Genomic DNA, 21,935 nt, shown 5'->3' with positions numbered 1-21,935 from the left:
GCTGGAAACAGCTGTAATTCCTTTGACTGCTCTCTTGCCACCTAAACCAGGCCTTGAGTGCCTTTCTGAAATGACTGTCACTTAATCTCCTCTTCCCCCTGCCACTGCCCATGGCCTGGTGCTTTCTCTCTCCCTCCTCTTTCTCTCTCTTTGCCATCTGTGTCACAGAACTGGTCACCCAGAGAACCGTTTCCCACGCACCCCAGTTCACCTCCTCCTGACACAGGGTGCTCCATTAGAGCTAATCTGTGCCAGATTTATCCACCTCCAATGGATGCTTTGACAATAATACAAAGTTAATGGCTTAAAGTAAGACAAGCCTATTCTCTTATAGAGGTCAGAAGGCTGAAATGAGGCTAAAGCCAAGCTGTCAGCAAGGATCCTCTTTCTAGAAGCTCTAGCAAGAAACTGTCTTTCCTTTTTCCAGTTTTCAGGGGACGCCTGATTCTCTTGGATTGTGGCTGCATCCCTCCCATTCTCTGTTTCTGACATCACAACTTTCTCTGGCTGATGCTTGTGCCTACCTCTTATGGGGACTCTGATTCCACTGGCCTTCCTGAGAAGGTCCTTCCGTTTATCCGCCTCCAGAGTTCCTTAGACAGCAGGTTCAGGGGACTAGGATGGAGACATTTAGGGGGACCATCATTCTTCCAACGTGTTATCATTATTGGGCACTAGGCAAGGCATTGTGCAAAACCGAGATATAACCAGAACCTTCAAGAAGTTATGAGTTCGAGGGCAGATGACTTTTGGAGTCTGAGTGCTCTAAGGATCTTGAAAGCACACAGTGCCACGTGGACTGCCCCTCTTCCAAACAAGCCCCATGTATTCATCAGAAGCTAAATCAGACACAAGCCATGTGCTCTAGCCCATCTGTGCAAAATTCCTCCTCCTCTCCTTCTTGTGCGTTTGACACTGTGCGGAGACTCGCAGTGCTTACCCTTGCACCCCTGGCGCAGCTCAACGGGCCTGAATGCCTTACTGATCTTACGTGATCATAAGCACCTAGAGGGTAAAGCCTGCTATTCCTTCGGAAGCATCCTACAGCTAGAACTTTCCCTGGTCTCGTGCTTTTGCCAGATTCTCCGCATCATGTGCAGCCCACAGGCTCTCTAGGCTATCCTGGAGCTAGGAGACTGTGGAGGAGGGAGAATGGACTTGAAGAGAGCCATGCAAAGCTGCTCCAGTGAGAGCACAGCAAGACCTCTGGAAGCAGAGAAGCCGCATGAAGCTCATTGAGGGCCCAGTTCCCTGGCCTCAAGTGTCCACAGCCTAAATGGCTTCTCCCTACATGTGGCTTGAGTCACACTGAGCCTGAGCCAGCAGCCCAGCTACAGCAGAGCCCAAGCTAGAGTGTGTCAGCCAACAGCCTTAAGTACAGAGGGATTTCCTGAAGCATTTAGCTGGAAGGTACAAAACCATCTTTAATGACAGTAGACCACAAATGTTTTCAGAAGAATTAATCTCCTACCCTATGAGATGAAGTAGCCTAGCAGGAAATGTAGTATCAGACCCTATCTAGGGTCCCCCTGTGCTAGTCAGTTTTCCATTACTGTAACAAATACCTGAGATAGGGCTGGGGATATGGCCTAGTGGCAAGAGTGCTTGCCTCGTATACATGAGGCCCTGGGTTCCATTCCCCAGCACCACATATACAGAAAACGGCCAGAAGGGGCGCTGTGGCTCAAGTGGCAGAGTGCTAGCCTTGAGCGAAAAGAAGCCAGGGAAAGTGCTCAGGCCCTGAGTCCAAGCCCCAGGACTGGCAAAAAAACAAACAAACAAAAAAACAAATACCTGAGATAAATCACCATAAAGAGTTGTTTCATCTGGTTCACAGTTTTGAAGGTTTTAGTCCATAAATGACTGTCCCTGTTGCTCTAGGCTTGTGGTGAGGTCATTTATTCCACAGGGTGTGAGAAAGGAAGCAGGAAGTCCCATAATCCCCTTCAAGGTCTCCTTCTAGGCTCCATCTCTTAAAGGATCCAACACCTCCTGATTGCCTATCGGTCCAAAAATCGAGGACCATGTCTTTAATACACAAGTCTCTGGAGGACCTAGTCCACACTGTAGCACCCTGAGAAGTGGAATTTTCAAGCTACATTATCAAGAAATGGATATTTTAAGCCTATTGGCTTATTCGCCTTCCAATCATCTGTTTGAATTTTATCTAGAATCCTGATTTCAAAGTTAAAGAGATTGAATCTATAAGACTTCCTTAGTAAAGGCCTCAGCACAACACCCCCTTCTGGTTAGCTTTGCAAAGCAGCAGGTGGGTCAAAGTCAAGGCCATCTACTCTTGGGATTTCAGGTCCTTTTCTTTAGGTTCCTTGGGCTGGGAATATGGCCTAGTGGCAAGAGCGCTTGCCTTTTCTTTAGGTTCTTGAATCTTTTGCACATAAAGAAAACTTCTGAGGACTTCACAAGGTCTCCAATACTTGCCATTCACAGCTTATAACTGGTGTTTTCATTCTCAATTAGGGAGAAACTCCATCCAAATCACCTTCTCTTTTCCAGCTGGCCATGCCCACTTCCCAGAATCCATTGCTGGCTCCTCTGAATCAACCTATCACAACCAACCAATTCCACACTTTGTTCTCAGGGATGAGCAGTGCAGACTCCTGAAACAAGGGTTTAAATCAACTTGCAAAGCTTGTGTTTTCATGAGCTAAGAATGGCTTAAGACCATAGATCTTGCAAACTGCAGCTTCTATCTGATTTAAACACCTCCCTCTGAGTATTTGACAGCCAGAGCTTTAAACAAAGGAGAAATTAGTGACATTTCCAGAACTCGGCATGGAAGATATATGTCTACAGACCAAGCAATGCTAAGTAGCCATCAGAATTTGATAGACCAAGCCATCAAGGGGAGGCTCTAGTACTGACACCAAGTAAAAGGGCAAAATACTTGGGAATGCTACTGCTTTGTCAAAACAGCCAACTCCTCCTTTACCACAGGACTTTTCTCCTGCCAAGCCGTCATCTGCCACACTGTGCCAGCAAAGGGTGCCCATGGAGAGGAGGGTGTCTTTTGTGCTCTTCTGATACTTTGAGATCCAGTTCAGTAAATGTCCCTGGAAAGACTGCTCTGTAAGAGACGTGGGGCTGATCTGAGGACACGATTTTTGCCACCCAGAAAACCACCAACTTTTTAAGTGTATTTATTACAGAAGACCATAGCAGAGCCTAAGCACAGGCACAGAGGGTTCAGTCCAACTGGAGGGTATAATGAGGTGGAATTTACCTAGTCTTGGTTACTAAACAGAACTCCCTGAAAGAAAACCTGGACATTGGGAGAATGAGGCCAGAGAGCATTTTCCAAATTGGAGGTGGGAGTCAACAAAGGCAGGGCTGGTTCAGGCAGTAGTGAATGTACTCATGCAGTCTGGTGTGTGCAGGGGCTGAGGATAAGCTTGGGATGCCTTGACTGTCCTGCTAAGAAATGTACAGTGTGGTGAAGCAGCACCTTACAGAAAATGGCTCTCCAGAGCGGCAGGCAGGCAGATCAGCTCCAAAAAGAGGACTAGCTGCAAGTGGAAGGCCCACCAGAAGAGGCAAGGCAATCCAAAGCCAGGTCTTCCGATCATGAAGAGGAAGATTTCCAGGAGGGAACAAACCTTGCAACTCAAAGCAGTGCAGTCCATTTCAGACTCAGGGCTCCTTGGCTGCTTAAAACCAAGCAGAGGCACCTGCACGTTGATTCGCCAAAAATGGTGTAAGCCACAGTCCATGCCCACCCCTAACCTGCCAACCCAGCTTTCTGCCTGCTGTGCTTTGTGGCCTGTAGAATTTATCACTCTGTAGTTTTGGTGAAAGTATCAATTAGTTTTTTGTTTTGGTTTTTCTCGTGGGTGGGGGGTGGGGGTGGGGGTGTGCTGCTGCCAATACCAGGGCTTGAACTAAGGGCCTGAGCATTGTCCCTTTGCTTTTTCACTCAAGGCTGGCCTTCTTTTACCACTGAGTCACAACTCCCCTTTTGGCTTTCTGCTGGTTAATTGGAGATAAGTGTCTCACAAACTTTACTCTCTGAGCTGGCTTCAAACTGGGATTTTCAGATCTCAGCATCTTAAGTGGCTTAGGGTTATAGCTAGGATTACAGTTGTTGATAACAAGCAAAAGTGCCCAGCCAGAGATTAGCTCTTAACAATATTAACTTTCACACCAATATCATGCTGAGGAAAATACTCCAAAGAGCACCAAAATGGCAGAAATGAACATCGACTTGCATTTCCCCACTGCCCTTGTAGCCTTTGGGGATATCTCACATCAGCAGAAAGCAGAGGTCCCAACTCCACTTCATTTCTACAGTGAAAAACAAAACAAACAACAACAACACCGTTCTTCTAAAATCCAGAAATTTGTTTCTAATCCTATCAAATCAACTCAAAGAAAGCAAAATGCCTGTCTTAAATAAAAAGATTCACTACAATGAATTATAGGTTGAAGGCTGACTACCTTATTTATAACTGTCAACCTTAACATATATTTAAGCTAAATTTATGGTGCCATATTAATAGGACATTAAGGATAAAACTGGACACGTGAACATTCAGTGATCTGCAAATGCTTCTTAAAATCACACCACAGCAGATGCAAACATTATCCCCACCCCCATTCCAACAAAAACACCGCCCTGACTCAAGTGAATTTTCTGCATGGTCAGCAAAAATTGTTTTGCCAGCTGTATTGCTCACACATCTATTGTTCCTACATAAAGTACTGCTGTAAACTAGTTTACACCCTCAAATTCTAGCCTATTCATACCCAGAAATGCCAACTGAGTTGTTACAGGTAATTCATGACACTTAAAAAATAAAATCAGATCCCTGCTGAATTACAATTTGAAATGGGGATATATAAGTAAAGTCAACCATCTGACATGGGTGTTTAACTTCTCTAAGCCCTTTTAACTTGGAAGTAAAAGGAAATAAAAAATTATAGTACACAATAAACCAATCTCCAAATTATTAAAAAGGCATTTTATTATAAATACATTTTAGTTGTAGCAGTAAAATACATTTTGTGTTACCATGAAAACTTTGAAAACAAAAGAACTTCACTGAGACAAGGATCACACCGTAGGAACTGTAGACCCCCAAGTTGGAAACTTGAACCAAAATAGCTAAAGTAATAATACCAAAATGTAAGTTAGAAAAGATGAAGACAAAGAAAGAAGAAAAACAAAAACTCTAGAGAGTGGCTTTGGGGTTATTCTATGGTACAGTCATTTTTACTTTTAAGAATAAACTCTTTAGGTATTAGAGCCTCTCTGATGAGGTAATCATTTACTGCAAAGAAAATATAATAATTGCTATCATTTTGCCATAAGTTATGCTTAATTAGGTGGCTGTACAGCTGGTATCTAGAAGAGATAGGAACTTACAGCTTAGTTTCATACAGCCTCTCCAAAACAGGCTTTCCAAAATAAGACCCAGTATGAATTTGCTAAGTAACTGATGCTGAAAAAAGTTAGCTGATCACATTTAGTTAAGAATTATAGTTTTGAAGCACTAAAAAAAAATCCTGTGTCATGAATAACAGGATCCTTTAATAATAATGCAAAGCCATTATCTTTGTGATTTAGAGATGTGTTTTAATCACCGTATTTAGCTAGGATACAACAAACTACCTATAACCAGTACCTTCATGAGTTTAAAAGGACCAGGTCAGATGACTGGCACAGAAATCAGATACAGTACGTGATGTACACGTCATGGATTTCTAGGAGACATGTGAACATCTGGGCCCCTTCCTCTGTAAAGAGAGGGGTGCTGAGAACATTCTCCGGTGTCACTGCTGCTCTGGAACTTTAATCTGCACAGAAGAGCCCCCTGACCTGCCCAGAGTGAGAAAGAGGTCTTTGCATGCAAGTATCACGCAGGACAAAGTGTAACTAAACCAAAGCTCCCCCTATGTGTGGACTGCAGAAAGGAACCTGTGCAGCACACACACAGCCCTCACCAAAGGGAATCAAGCCTAGAGCAGGAGGACCGGGTTTTGAGGATTCCAAAGCCATGCACCATACAATGGCCTGTGTTTACTTCTATGCCTAACTCTTTCTACATTACACTTAAAACCGTTCCATTGCTAGTATCTCAGTAAATTCAAACGAAAAAACCAGAATCTGAGCCCAATCCCCCCCCAACATGCAGTCCAGGGTGAATATTTGAAATAACAATACACAAATGTAAAATACCCAAAGACATTATCAGATTTAGTATGTTGGAGACAATTCCGTGCTCCAAAGCAACTTGTGCATACATGTCATGCTGTGTAGGTGGCAGATTCCCCCTAGACTGTTTCCCAAACATAATCATCACAACTACTTCCTGCCACCGCCAACACCTCAGGCTGTCCCTGACACCTGCAGGCATGGCAGAAAATCAAAATAACTTCTGTTAACCTGAGAAACACATAATTCGAAAAGCAAGCCCTTTGCCCTTATCCCTCCCACAAAAAAAAAAAAACCCACACAAAACAAAAAACCCTACCCCCATTTAAAATTGACAGAATACATTATTATTTGGGGATTATAGACTTTTTGAAGCTCCATGTCACTGTCATATTAGGACAGGGACTCGTGTAAAAGTGCCTCGACAAATGCACAGTGCATTCTCGTGACATTCGGATGGCTTCTTTCCACAATTCTTACCTCTATACACAGGGATCCAAGGTTAGCTATGTAGCAACGAACACACAGCCACACACCAAAGCCGGGCAGCTGTGCACACAAAACCTAATACACGCACCCTAGAACTGGAAGGGCTTCTCTCCACCGAGGAAGAACAGCACAGACCCCACTAGAGGAAAAGGCGGGGGGGGCCAAGCCAAAGTGTAAAAGCGCATTCTCCACGAATGTGCCACTCATGGTATCCGAATGATTAAAAATGATCCAACAGATCAGTTGTTTACACCAGGTAAATAATGCATCATGGGAAAGACCTTCAACTTTCTCTCGACCAATGATCCTCCAAGTGTACCTCCTGGACCAAGGGGTCCCAGGCAGTAGAGTCTCTAGCCAAGAACTAGGAACTCTGGGGATGGGTCCAGCAAGGTCTGTACAGCCAGCTAAGTCCAAGCTGGCTCAAGTTTGAGAAGTATTCTGTTATTTCTTCATCCCTCTCACAATTCTAACCATCTTCTAACAGGATAGATTTGTAAATCAGATGCTACTCTGTGTTGAAAACTATGAGAATGGCCACCCTTTTCCTTTCCTTGTCAACATTTTTTACAAAGTGTTAGATGAAAACAATTATTCCATAGAAATCAACAATTGCTTAAAAGGTAATAATATTCATTTCTTCTCCTATACACATTCTAAGGCAGGCAATCACATGCTAGTATGCAAAATAAAATACAGAAGAGACCTCATCTCTGAGGTAGAAATAGTTAAAAAGACTCCCCAAGAACATAATGAAAATTTTGTTAAGATTGTTTAATGAACTCAGAATTATATAAAACTTACTATGCTTTATACTTAATATTTGTATCAAAATAAAATCTCTCTGTTGAACAAATTGCAAATAAAGTCTGGTCTAATACTCTGGTTGCTGACACTCTAAGTATATGAACATCTCTGGGCTTTCTTAGCTCTCCAGTTTCAGACTCCCACTGCATCACTGGGTCTGGGACCTAAGCACAGTTCACATTTCTACATCGAGATTCTCCAGATTTCTACATCTAGATCAGGTACCTCCCTTCCACAACATCTAGGAACTCTGACAACTGTTTCTGAAAGTTCACTCCAAAGTAGGTTCAAAATTCCTAAATGCTACATTAAAAGAATTTTAATGTTTCACCTGATATTCTAGCTTAAAGTAATAACATCATGCTACTTTCTGAATCTGTTTTACAAGAATGCTAAACATTACTGAGATTCACTCCTTTTAACAAGGGCCTTGAGATTGCTAATTAAACAGGTTTGAACATGGTTAAGTGTGAACTTAGCAGCTTTACAAAAAAAGTCTTAGCAAAGAAATGCCCAATCTCAAGTAGATGGAAATGTGAGAAGCCTTGAAAAACGAACATGCTTCTTATTCTTTCAAGACAATTCCTTTATAATGTGCAGTGGTGCCACCACTAACGGATGTTTTGAACAAGATATCATAGTTAGAACAGTATCCACTCTTGCTCACTTCTAGGTGAATATGGATCAGATGACAAACAGGGAGAGACAAATCAGATCCATGAAGATCTACCTCAACATTCAGGCAGATTTTCTTTCTTTTTTTCTTTTTTTAACATTAAGGGGGATAGTCAGAAGAAATCACCCATGGATAATCGAAAGGACAAGCTGCTTCCTCTGACAACCTAGAAAGGAAAAACTAGGATGCTAGCTTAAATAATATTTTAAAGCCACCATTTGTATCTTTCAATATAATACACTGAAATTTTTAACCTTGAATGTTTATGTATTTTTTTAAAATGGGATTTCCTTTTTGAAAATCAATTCCACTATGAAACAATGCAGTCATGAGTGTCTCTTAAAAATAACTATTTCAGGAAACAGAATTTTCTAAATAATATCTGAGAAATACTCAACTTTATATTGAAATTATTTTTCATACCCTGTCTCTTAGCCAAGGTAGCTACATTTATAGCTTTGCTCTTGAGATGAAAAATATTAAATATATAAAATCAGCTCTCCTAGAGCAACACAGTACTATATATTATTTCAATGTTAGAAAATTCAGTTAGCTTTCTCAGCAACTTCAATGGCTTCAGAAACAAGGAAACTATTTTCATAAATAGGTCTTAAAGATTGCTATCTTTAATTGTGTAATGCTTACTCACAGAGAATTCTGCTTATTTTACTTATTCTGCAATTCTTCAAACTGAAAAGACCAGTTGATGTTTACCAAACCTGAAGTTATTCTAGAATCTCTGGTGAAAGAAAAAAAAAAAAAAAAGCAGTTTGGTATCTTACACATACTACATGATCTACACGAAGAAATGAAAATGAAGGTCATGTTAGTTTAAATGTTCAACCAAAAACAATGTTGTGTTCACAATTTGGTAAACTATCTGTCAAAATGGCAATCCAAACTCAAAAACACACCCCAAATACCCATGTTAAAGTGAATGAAGTCCTTCAAGTCTTAACAAAAATGCATTTTTAGATCAGGATAAGAAAAATAAAAGAAAATCCAACTTAGCATGAATTCCTACACACTAACACCCAAAGGAATTTCTTTAAGAGAAAAAGAAAAACAAAATCTCAAGTTGCACTGAAATTCAAAAATGAAATGGATAAAAAGTAGTATTGGCAAGAAGAAGAAAACTTCATGGAGAAACAATGAAGAAAGAAGTAGGAAGAAATCATAGGGACAATTAACCTCACTTAGAAGCAATCTGCTCTGGAGGAAAAGGAAGTTGGTAATAATCGGTATTATTTCAGAGCTACCATCATTTTCTTCAAATATACATCTACATGTGCATGCTGGCTCTGAGCTCCAAGGCTATGCCTAGTGCATGAAATTAGAAAATATGCTACTTTTCTCTGACTGGCTTGTGGTCACTTGCTAATAGCACCTAGTAACAGCAAAGCAGAGTTTCCAGGGCACTCAGAAACCACGCCTCACCTCAATGGAGACTTGGAATGATTCTTCCATGAGATGGGCTCAAAACTACTACTAGATAAATAACAGATTCTGCAGAGCAGGGATGAGAAAATGGCATTATGTAATGCTGAAAAAGAGGGAGCTTGTCAAAGATCAAAATAAGCATCCAATGCAGAATATGAAAAGACATAAATAACATCCAAATCCATGACTAGCCATAGAAATGAGAAACAAGGGGCAGACATTCACTTTTGAGAAATAACTGCTTACAGAATATATCAGAGCAACTTAAGTCTCCTTACCCAAGGCTCCCATCGCCCATGTATTTATGTCAGGTGCTAGGGTGTCCATGTCACTTCTTTAACAAAATATAAATATAAATAACTTAAAAACTGATGCGTGTTAAAGGTTCAAGTATGGAAAACAAAATTGGGCGATAAGCTCGGGAGGTGACCCAAAAGCCCTGTCTTCATACTGGAAAATGCCTTGGTATGCTCTTCTAGCTGCTGTAGTGTGGTCCTGCAGTCTTGGCTGTGGGGCAATCATCCCCCTGAGAAGAAAATTATTTTTCATAGATATCCTCATAATGGGGAGACCTATTTTCCATTTGGGCTATGTCTGGAATTTTGGCATAGAGTTGGACAGACACAGCCATATGGCAATTTTTTTTCCTTCTTCTTATGAAAGTATGCTGAGCAAAATTTGACATACAGTTAAATGTGGCATTCTGACATCATCCCAAGAAAGCCTGGTGCTGCCGCTTCCTGGCTTGGCTTTCCCCCACTGTGATTTATTCTAACCATTAACACGTCCAGAGCCTCAACAGGCTTATAATAAATAGGAAGCCGTGTGCAAATGAACTGCACCCTGAGCAGAAAGGTAGAACAGATGAGAGAAGCATGCTTCATCTGTTCTGGACTTGCTGGCCTTTAACCAAAGGGACTCTTACCCCAAATTGTCTGAGGCGGACAGGAGGCAGAGCCTGGCCAACACAAAAGTAACCCAGGCAGAGAAGCAACGTTAGATAAAAGATGGCCCTTTCAACCCGGCTTTAAACCTACTGAGAATACAAGATGGCCTGTCAAAAGTAGTCTTCCCCAAACTTTGTCTGCCTGGATCCTTAGGAAGACTGGGCTCACTGGAAAGGTCATGTGACCTCGGTTTATTTTTTTTTTTAAAAGGAAGTGACTTATGGTACTCTAGAGACATAGCTGAAGATGAGGAAATGATAAGGACATGCATTTGTTCCAAATGTGCTATGAAGACCACAAGTTCTGAAAGGGTAAACATTTTCCTTTGGATTTTACCAAAGTTCATTCAAAACAATTGTCAAACTGTAGAATATTTAAGATAGTTATTTAAATTTCATATTTTTGTACAAGTTCAAAAGGGGTATTTTAGAAGAAATGAAAGGCAGGAAAACCAAAGGTAGTTTTCTCACCCAGATTCTGATAAATTTTGATGGATTTTTGACATCATACTTTTCTTTAGTGATGTTCCTCAAACAAAACAACTAGCAAAATAGTTGACTTGCCATAGATAATGTCACATTTTAATGTAAACATCAAATAAGGTACCAAAATTTTTACTGAAGGGAAAAATAACCAAACCTCAAAGCGGCACAATTCTGTATACCACTGGAGAAGGGGGAAGCCAGCTTACAAACAGTTATACATGCATAGTGAAGAAAAAAGGATTTTACTAAATTCACGCATTTTTAAAATAGTTATCAAGTCTACTAAGCACCAACAATCCTAAAAATTTTTCAGCTTCATGATTTGTTTAAAAAAAACACACACATTATCAAATTAACATTAAAAACAAGCTCAAAGGGTAGCTTGTCCAACCAAAACAAAACAAAACAAAACAAAAACAAAAAATAAAACCTAAGTATGCCGGCTCTTTCACACAGAAACACCGGCAAAGATGCCTGAACTCTATCCTACGGTGGATGGAGGTTATACCAGCACAGCACACGTCATCCAAAACTCTGAAAGTCTTGGACAGCAGCATCCTGTCACAAAAAAGAAAAAGAAATCTGATAAAACTTAAAAGTATTTAGAAGATGCTGCCCCTTCCTTTATTAAAAAAAATTTAAATGAATTTAAGCAAAAATAACATACATTTGTACATCAACTGGCCATTTCTGGTACAGAAATCCAGCATATGGTAATATTATTGAATAAATGTAAATGCTACTTACAATTTTTTTTTCTTTTTAAATACATTTTAGACAAACTTTTTTTCTTTTTTTTATAGTTGCACAATTAACCTCTTAGCTGCTAGCTTGATGCAAACATATGTAACAATACACAAATTTAAAAATATTTTTATTCTACATAAAAGCTGTCAAAATTCTGACTCACATCAAAAATGCAAAATAACGAAATATATTTTTAAAAAATTAGTTGCAAGTCTAGCAGCAAAGCAATTAAGTGAGAACATATTTAATATTAAAACAAAGAGTATTGTGCATCTATAGATGGAAGTCCAACTACCTTAATTCTACTAATACAAACAGAAATTAAAACATTCTCCCTTGAGGAAAAAAGGTGATTATTTAAAATAGGAGTAAAAGCCATTGCTGCCTGAGGAGCTGCCCAGGCTGAGTTCCTGGAACAGAGACAGGGGGTCACTGCTCTTCTTGGCCTGCTCGGGAGGGGGCCTGGGCTTGGGCGGGGCCCGCAGTGCGCTGGCATAGGACATGGCGGGCTTGCTGGCTGCAGTGGAGCTCTGCTGGCTGCTGCTGCTGCTGGCCGACTCCGCGATCTGCTTGTTGGGCATGAGCGGTGGGAACTGGCCGAGATGCTGGAGCATGCTGTAGTTGAAGGCGCCCGACACCTCTGCATTCTCAGACTTGATCTCATCTTCAGAGGCTTTGACATTCTTGGGTGGGGCTGGGAGCAGAGAATAGTAAACAGGGTTTGAGGGAAGTCAGTCCAGTGGTACTCAGGCATTTCCTTGGCTTGGTGGCCACAAGCCTATCTCCAGAAACCCGGGGACAGTGAAGTTACAAGAACAGGCAGAACACTGAAATCACTACGCATCTAACCAAACCCCTCTACACTACAGATACACAAACAGCTAAAGGTCAAATGTGAAGGCCTGTTGTGAGATAAAAGACCAATTTGTACAACCATGCACTTTGATATTTATGTACAGACTCTAACAGAAATGTGTTACTTTCTTCAGCAAAAATGAGGTCTACTCAGGCACTGGTGGTTCAGGCCTGTAATCCTAGGTACACAGGAGGCTGAAACCTGAGGATAGCAGTTTGAAGCCAGGCCGGAAAGGAAAGTCTGTGAGACTCTCATCTCTAATATATTACTCAGAAATCCAAAGTGACACCATGGCTAGGGGATAGAGTACTAGCCTTGAGCAAAAAGTAGTGCAGGGATAGCACCCAGGCCCTGAGTTCAAGTCTCAGGAACAGAGAAACAGAGAGACACAGATGCTGACAGAGACAAAGAGGGAGGGAGGGGGGGAGGGAGGGGGAGGGAGGGGGGAGGGAGGGAGGGGAGGGAGAGAAAGAGAAAGAAAAAAAGAAGAGAGGGGAAAAAGAAAGAGAAAGGGAGGAGGGAGGCAGGCAGGGAGGGAGGGGAGGGGAGGGAAGGAGGGAGGGAGAGGAGGGAGAGGAGGGAAGGAGGGAGGGAGAGAGGGAGGGAGGGAGCCTTGGATTTCCTTTGTTAAAAGTTCCACCCTTTCTTGCAATATTTTTTCTTTTTCTTTTCTTTTTTTTTTTTGAGATGGGGCCTCATTTTGTACCAAGGCTGGTCTCGAACTCTTCCATCTTCTCAACACCTAGTCATTGTAATATAGTGAATAAACATGGAATAAAATGGGAGGGGCCATAAAAACCAGCCATAAACCTTGTCATTTCTTATCTTCTGCTTGACTTTCAATGTCTTTAAATTCCTAGACAGCATTTTTTAGATATAAGCATTTTTCCTAGAACTGTGTGTTTGGGGATGGGAGGAACGGAAAGAGGAGGCAGAATGACTGATTGATATGTGCATGGTACAATGACAACCCAAAGCTACCTAAACCCACACTGTGAGACTGACCCACCAAGAGCAGGTACAGAGCCCCCGCCCCCCCCAGGCCTGGAGTGACGAGGTCATGTTCATGATGGGATTATATGGGCAGATACCGTGTGTTGTGCACTTTACATGGACTATGCACATCCCCCAGAAATCACTCGCTTCTTCGCATGAGTCTGCCTGAACTTCCTACATCTCTACATCTGATGGCCAACACAAGTTGAGCTGGATTGCGTTTCTTACAACCAAATGTAGCTTAAGACAATCACAAAACAGAGGGAAACTAGATAATTCTGGTTTTTTATCTTTAAGAATATAGAAAAAATAGTTATCTTTGAAGCTAAATTTAAAAACAGAAACAGCAAGAAATGGGTATGGATGCCTAGCACATGCAGGGCTTGGGGAGAGAGAGAGGGAAGGAGGAAATCTGTAGTCCCAGCAGCGGAAGTAGAAGATGGCTTGAGCCCAGGAATTCTGAGCCAGCTTCGACAACATAGAAAGAGTCAAAACAAAGCACATCAGGAAGAAACCCTAATATTTCTTTGTTAAGCCCAAACACCACTGGACCACTTTTTCTAAATCATACTGGTATTATTTATTGAAAACGACTTCACCCTCAATATGACCAATTTCAAAAAACATCAGAAACACAGTTGTTCAGAATGAAAATATTCTACTTTTTGGCCTTGTTATTTCAATTATTCAGTATGAAATATTACGGTACTATTTAAAACTATGGAAATTCATAATTAGTCAAAATGTTAAGTGTTTAAGATCTTTCTATGAGGGCTGGGGATACGGCCTAGTGGCAAGAGTGCTTGCCTCCCATACATGAAGCCCTGGGTTTGATTCCCCAGCACCACATGTACAGAAAACGGCCAGAAGTGGCGCTGTGGGTCAAGTTGCAGAGTGCTAGCCTTGAGCAGGAAGAAGCCAGGGACAGTGCTCAGGCCCTGAGTCCAAGCCCCACGACTGGCAAAAAAAAAAAAAAAAAAGATCTTTCTATGACATCGACTATGTCACCGATCTCTTTTTAAAATCTTAAGCCATTATAATATGAACAGCTTTCTTCATGCTCAAAAAATAAATCCCAAAACATCTGAAACAAGTCTCTCGTGTGGTGATTATTTTCCATCTGATGTACCACTACTGTGTTTCTCTTTTTAAAAGTTGATGAACAAGAAATTGTGCTTCAGAGCATTAGTGATCTGAATTACCTGTTTAATGTTCAAGTGTTACTTGCAACTAAAAAAATAGTGCAACTGGTTCTCTACTAATGAGGAAAGTAATCAAAATCTGTAAAGAGGAAACCACAACTTTCTGCCTTAGCCCAGGTCAAGTTTTTAAACTTGAACCACACATTATCCCAAAACTTAAGTAGGAAAAAAAATGTTTTTTTAAGATAAAATTATGCTAAGCAAAATTATCTGGCATCACTGATAATTAGAAAATTTAGATATTTCTCAGGAAATTCAAATATAGTGACATGAATACATTCATATTAGACTTTAAAAACCACAAAGCAATCCGAGGTAAATTACAGCAGCCTAAAGAGAGTAGTTATTGATGAATGCTTAAAGGTTAAAATGAATTAAAATTAAAATTTTGTCTCTTGCAGAAAATAAAAGCAAATGCTTTTTTTCTTCTCCACTATGTGCTATTGTTCTAAAAATGTGCTTTTGGATGGCCTATACTAAAAAATGGGTCAGCTGCAGAAACAATGGATTCAAATTATAAAGAAGAACAAAGTTAATTTCAAATACAAAGGCTAATGCTACAGGGGAAATGCACCACAAGAAGATTTCAGCCTTTTTCACAAAGATCCACTACAGCCTACACAGAGGATAGTAGAGAATGCCTGGAGGATAATTAGCTCTTTACATTTGGTACAGTAAAAAGAGGGAACACCTGAAAGACAAAGTTCATTTATGTTTCAGACCCAAGAGGAAGCCTGTAAATGTTGTCCCAGCAGTCAAGGTTCCCGCCATCCTCACCCACCCCTGGCCCTTCCATGCCCATCTTGTTCCTCAACCATGGAATTCTCAGTTTATGACAACAGGATAAACACAGGGACTTCTATTGCCTCCACTGGGAGACTTCAATGGTTCCTCTCATAGCCACACTATTATACAGTATCCTGTCCCCACTTCACTAAGAAACCCTTGAAAAATGATGCTGACCTAACCGACTCCCACTGCAATCAGAATGAGGGCAACCAGAAAACATACTTTTCCTAAGAAAGGTGATTCATTAGAAATGTGTGAAGTCCCATTACTTCTTTTACTCAGTCACAGGTCAAACGATCCGTTTCCAAACAGTGATATGCCTGCTGCCCTTCCACATCATAAATACCAATTTGACATGGTCTTAAATGAATGTGCATGGCTCAGGCACTCCTCTGAGCTCTGAGAACTAAATATTGTTCCCAGAAAATGGGCTGAGAATGTAGCTCAGTGATAGGACACTTGCCTAGCATGCTCTAGGGCTCTGGCTCAATCCCTAGTGCAAATAAGGGGTGGAAGAATATGCAAACGGTGACAGAAGAATGTAATACAAATATCCAGGTGCTGAGGAGTCAAAACCTCAATGATTAGGCAACTCACCCACTCATCTTACCTATCAACTCCCTGGGCTGAGCTGTCCTGTTGGAGCCATTGCATGGAATGTTCTGGTAGGAGGCAGATGAGGTGGTGTTTACCCAGGACTCAGGGGATGAGAAGCTGAAAGAAGGTGAGTTGCCTTGGTCCTGTAGGTCTTTACTCTGAGCCAGGCCATCTTGGGGAGTGTTTGCTTCTTCAGAACAAGGCTGCACTGAGCTAGATGAGATTCTTCTTTGGTACAAGGGCCGACCAGGTCCTCGGGGCTCATACTACACAAAGAAAAAGAGAAATGACATTTTGTAAATCAGTGTAACTCATATAACCCCCCTATCCCTTTGTGGTTCACAGCAATCTTGCTTTATTAAATAAGACATTCTCAAAAATATTTTCAGTGTTTTCAATGACTGTAGAACTCTATGCTATTTAAAAAAAAAATAGGAAAAAGGCAACCTTCACTAGTATCAACAGAGACCTGGGTTCAAAACTCAGCTCTGTCCCTTACCATGCAGGCCTGTGACAACATGTGTCTGATTTGAGATCATTTTTACTGGCTTGTACAATAGGGGGACTGATCTAGTGATCTAGTTGTCACATGCTACTGACATTTTAGGTGACAATAGAATAAGAGTACAAATGATAGAGAGATGTACTCAAAGGTTAAGTCACAAACAACGGAGTCACCGCCAACTGAGCAGTTATCCATTCAAAACTCATTTCTTGGGCCTTTACAACTTCCTGCTTTGTATTCACGTATACCTGATGACGAGATACAGTTCTCCTTGTCCAACAGAGATAACAAAGATACTTCTGAATGGACTTCACCAAATTTCTTTTAACCAATCAATGGTTGTTACATATTTGAAACAAGATTTCCTCCTCTCCAAACTCATAAGTGCACACAACCCAAATTCTTTACCCTTTTGACTAGTGCTACTTGTCAGCCATTTCAATATGTCTTATGTTTGCCAATGTGCTTGCCTGTTGGGGGGGATATTTGATGTCAGCTCTAATAGGAGGTGGTGTGGTTCTATGAGGTACCTACCAGCCCCCATCCAGAGCTGGCTAGCTAGGCCATTTGGGCACTGATTCATACTGGCAGTGTTGCCCTGGGCAATTTCTCCTGTAAAATGAATTACTTCCAGCACTCACCTCTTAGGATGGATGAGAGAATTAAATGAGGTGGAAATATGTAGCATTTAGATTATGTCCTGCCATATAAGAAGGGGATCACTGTTCCATAATTGTTTTATTGTAACATAAAAGGTCCGTATTGGGCTGGGCACTAGTGGCTCATCCCTGTAATCCTAGGTACTCACAAGGCTGAAATCTGAGGGCTGTGGTTTGAAGCCAGCTGGGCAAGAAAATCCATGTAACTCTTTAACTCAAGAGGTAGAGTGCTAGCCTTGAAAAAAAAAAAAGCTCAGAGACAGTACCCAGGCCCTGAGTTCAAGCCCCAGGAATGGAACACCTCACTACCCCCAGCCCAAAAAAAGGCACTGGTGGCTCATGCCTATAATCCATACTACTCAGCTAAAATCTGAAGTCTGTAAGACTCCATCACCAACTGATGGGCAAAATGCTGGACTACAGGCATGAATCAAGTGGTAAAGCACCAGCTGAGCACACACAAAGCAAACATGAGACCTTGAGTTCAAGCTCCAGGACTGCTCCCACCCCCACCCTACCCCACCCCACCCCCAAAAAGGAGGAAGGTGAGTCCATGTTTGTTCTTCACAGTGAGGTGTAGTTTTTATTGCTCCTTTTCCCCCCTCGTCCTCAATAATAACTATTATGGTTCTGAGGAATCTTTCTTAGGCCACTGCTGTAAGTGGAAGTTGCATTAAAAAGATGAGAAAGAGGTGATCAGGCACAGTAATAGTAGAATAGATTTTTGGAAGTATAAGAGAGCACAGGTAGACATCATCAGGTCAGTTAAATGGAAAAAAAAAAAAATGACAGAACAGGTCCAAACAGCTGGCACTGCCGGATATAATGAGGAGGAAACAGGAGCACAGAGGAAGGCAGGCATGCCGCAGGGAGCCTATGCGGAGCCAGCGGCAGCTATTGGATGAGGAAGGTGAGGGTAATATGGTGATCTGGTTACCCCCCCCCTCTCTCACAGTTTTACTATTCTTCTATCTCAAAGTAAAATATCTACTTCCATCTTTAATTTTATTCTTGGGAAAGGAAGTATTTTTCAGTATTCAAAATCATTTTGAATGATTCTGATTTTCAAGAACTCTAAATGGCCTTACTTATTTAGCATCAATGTCAACTATGAATTTAAGTAACACATCTAAAATTTCTGTGCCTTAGTCATCAATTACATTAATAAGTAGAAGAGCCCAACCTTCCTAAGTGGCCTGAAGTTCTCCATGCCTAGACAACTGATTGCAACTGCTAGTAAAGAGCCTTATCAAATTAGTAATGAAAACAGCTGGCTCTTAAAGCCAAAATGCAGTGTTTCCCTTTATTGTCCTGCTGGGAATTGAGACATGTCACAACCTGCAGAGAATCACATTCTCAATCCTTATTGTGGATGTTGAAGTGAAAAACTGTTGCTGGCCACAGACTCAGAAAGAGCAGATTCTAATAGTGTCCTAGTGATATGGACACTAAATAAAGCACTCGGGAATCACTGCCATGTACTTTATAAGCACTCTTGCTTTAAATAACCAGTACACACAAACCAGTAATACAATGAGTAGACATAAGTCACAGGTTTAGATAAACAAAAGTCAAAGAGAAACAGATGCTAAAATACGAGGATACAACATGGTAGAAACCTCCCCAAATCACAAAGCTGACACCCAGAGCAAGTCTGCAGAAGTGTTGAATAATATATTTGTAACAGTTCTTAAGCAGCTACTGGCAAAGATGAATGTGTAAATGAAGTACAAGACTCAATTTCAAATCACACTATAAATGAAATTGATCTTTTGTATCAGAAGAGAGAAATGAAGCTTGAAATTTTTTCCTCCTCCAGAGACATGGCTTCTCTATATAGCCCAGGTGAGCCTCAAACTTGTGGTCCTCTTGCCTTAGGCTTCTGCATGCTGAGATTACAGGAATGTACCACCACACCTAGCTTAATTTTTTTTTGTTTTATTTTAGTGCTAGAACGCAGGGTTTCATACTCTTGCTCAGATTCCTCTATCTACCATTTGATCTGAACTTCCAGTTGCAACTTTTTGCTGGTTAACTGGAGAAATGGATTTGTCTGAACCAGATGGCTTTGAACTGCAATCCTCAAATCTCAGGTTCCTATCTAGCTAGGATTATAGGCAAGAGCCACTGGCATCTGGCATCTTTTTTGAAAAACAATTACTTAAGGTAGAAGCTTCAGCTATCGAGCTAATAAGGTCCTATTTTTCTTTTTTAGTATAAACATCTAATACTATAAAGTTTCTTTTGTCATCATTTTAGCTGTAACACACAAATTCAGATATATGACTTCATCATTCAGTTCAAAATAACTGAAATACACAAGATACTTTTATACACAGAAGCTTAGGAGAGATGAATCAGAACATAATCTTTAAAGATTGGTGTCCAAAGACAGAACAGTGTCAGAATGTATGATTATAATAAACAGAAAACTAAAATAGATGACACTTGATCAAAATGATATCCAAAGTGAAGGGGAAAAATGCCTCAATGATATCTCTGAGACCTGCAAAAGCACTAACATTACTTTGAAAATTGTCTAAAAAAGACTATTAATTAGGCCAGGTCCCAGTATCCCATGTCTCTAATCCTAGTACTTAGGAGGCTGAGATCTGGGGATAGGACTCTTATCTCCAATTAACCATCAAAAAGCTGGAAGTGGGCTGGGGATATAGCCTAGTGGCAAGAGTGCCTGCCTCAGATACACGAGGCCCTAGGTTCGATTCCCCAGCATCACATATATAGAAAACGGCCAGAAGCGGCGCTGTGGCTCAAGTGGCAGAGTGCTAGCCTTGAGCGGGAAGAAGCCAGGGACAGTGCTCAGGCCCTGAGTCCAAGGCCCAGGACTGGCCAAAAAAAAAAAAAAAAAGCTGGAAGTCCTGCTGTGACTCAAGCAGTAGAGCCCCAGAACCACTATAAGACAGGCCGGCAGGCAGGCAGGCAGGCAGGCAGAGACAGATAGACAGACAGACAGAGAGGGAGAGAGGGAAACGGGGGAGGGAATGAAAGCCTCATACTGCTGAGGGGTATGAATTTTTCTTCAGAACTATGTTGTCCAAAGACCTTTCTGTGATGGACATACTAGATGTTTTCTCTTAGTACCTGACCACAAGTGGCTATGAGGCATTAAAGAAATATGCTATCTTTAGAAATTGTTTTATTTTTTTTAAAAAAATGACAAATGTCAGTAGCTCTTGCCTATAACTGCAGCTAATAAGATTTAAGAAATCTAATTTTAAATCTTGTCCCATTCTTAACCATACCTAATCCACTAGGAATTCCCCTAGGGTGCTGCCCACCCTTTCTACTGCCATGCCATACACTGTGTCACATTACATGCCATCATTATTTGTCACCTAGATAACTATGACATTCTTCACTATTTCTTTTTTATTACTTAAAAAATTACTTTTTCGGGCTGGGGATATAGCCTAGTGGCAAGAGTGCCTGCCTCGGATACACGAGGCCCTAGGTTCGATTCCCCAGCACCACATATACAGAAAAAACGGCCAGAAGCGGCGCTGTGGCTCACGTGGCAGAGTGCTAGCCTTGAGCGGGAAGAAGCCAGGGACAGTGCTCAGGCCCTGAGTCCAAGGCCCAGGACTGGCCAAAAAAAAAAAAAAAAAAAATTACTTTTTCAATTAAGTGCATTATTGAACAGATTGTGTGGTGGTAGAGGGAGGAGGCGTGTTAAATTCATGCAACCAAGACTGGTCTGAAGGACAGGACAGAATTCATGTGTTCCAGACTCAACCTAGTAGCCAGGGGCCACAGCTTTCACTGTACTTAAATAAAGGAGAAAATCCCATGAAGGAAAACCCTAATTTTCAAAGTGGGAACACTCTAAAATCTGAAAGTAGCAAAATGTGTTATAAAATAGGACCAGAATCTGTTTTGGGTGTCATGACCTAATGGAACTAGAGATTTAATATAGTGGTGTAGCTCATCACAATAACTGGAGCGTGGGGGACTATTTCAAGTTTCCCCAACAAATAATCCCCCCATTAATTATGTATTCATATCTACAGAGGCTAGGAAATACCAAATCTTAGGGTAGCTATCTGTCTATAGAAAATTAAATAATTCCTCTAATTTCTATGTTTTTCCTGCTGACCATATATTTTATTTGAACGAAGAAAATAAAAAAGCTGAGTATGGTGGCATACAGGTATAATCCTACCATTGGGGAGGCTGAAGCAGAAGGATCACATTGAGGCCATCAGTCCCTAGGCCAGCATGGGCTACACAGTAAAACCATCTCTCTTAAATGCAAGTAAAAGTTGCTCTTAAGAGATAAAGCTAGTGAGACAAAAATAGGAAAAGAACAACAACAAAAAAATCTCCATTCACATTAACTGCTAAGCTAACATCTAAGTACTTTTATCCCACATGAGAATAATCTACCAGTGCATCTGGCAATCAAAGAATCCACAGTAAGGAAGAAAATAAGACATTTTCTGTATTGTTAAAGCTTAAAAATGTTTTAAAAGGTTAGAAAGAAACTGCAAGAGCACGAGCTATTCATTCTGTGAGATGATTCATGCAAAATCATGTTGAACACACAACAGTTA

General features: G+C 41.0%; 1 protein-coding gene across 6 annotated transcripts in view; it reads right to left on the bottom strand.

The window, feature by feature from the left end:
- Positions 1-4,955: 4,955 nt before the first annotated feature.
- Helz (helicase with zinc finger) overlaps positions 4,956-21,935 on the bottom strand; it is a 146,815-nt gene continuing 129,835 nt past the window's right edge. For all 6 annotated transcript variants that reach the window (XM_048366932.1, XM_048366935.1, XM_048366933.1 and 3 more), the window contains 2 exons: positions 16,214-16,466; positions 4,956-12,454 (listed from right to left, as the gene is read on the bottom strand). In XM_048366932.1, coding sequence (XP_048222889.1) covers positions 12,114-12,454; positions 16,214-16,466 — 594 coding nt within the window. In that variant the 3' untranslated portion in view covers positions 4,956-12,113. The remainder of the gene's footprint in view (positions 12,455-16,213; positions 16,467-21,935) is intronic.

Source organism: Perognathus longimembris, chromosome 17 (assembly GCF_023159225.1).
Source record: "Perognathus longimembris pacificus isolate PPM17 chromosome 17, ASM2315922v1, whole genome shotgun sequence".
In the NCBI taxonomy this organism is placed as follows: Eukaryota; Metazoa; Chordata; class Mammalia; order Rodentia; family Heteromyidae; genus Perognathus; species Perognathus longimembris.
Note: the sequence above shows the minus strand (reverse complement) of the source record. Positions and strands in the feature narration are given on the sequence as shown.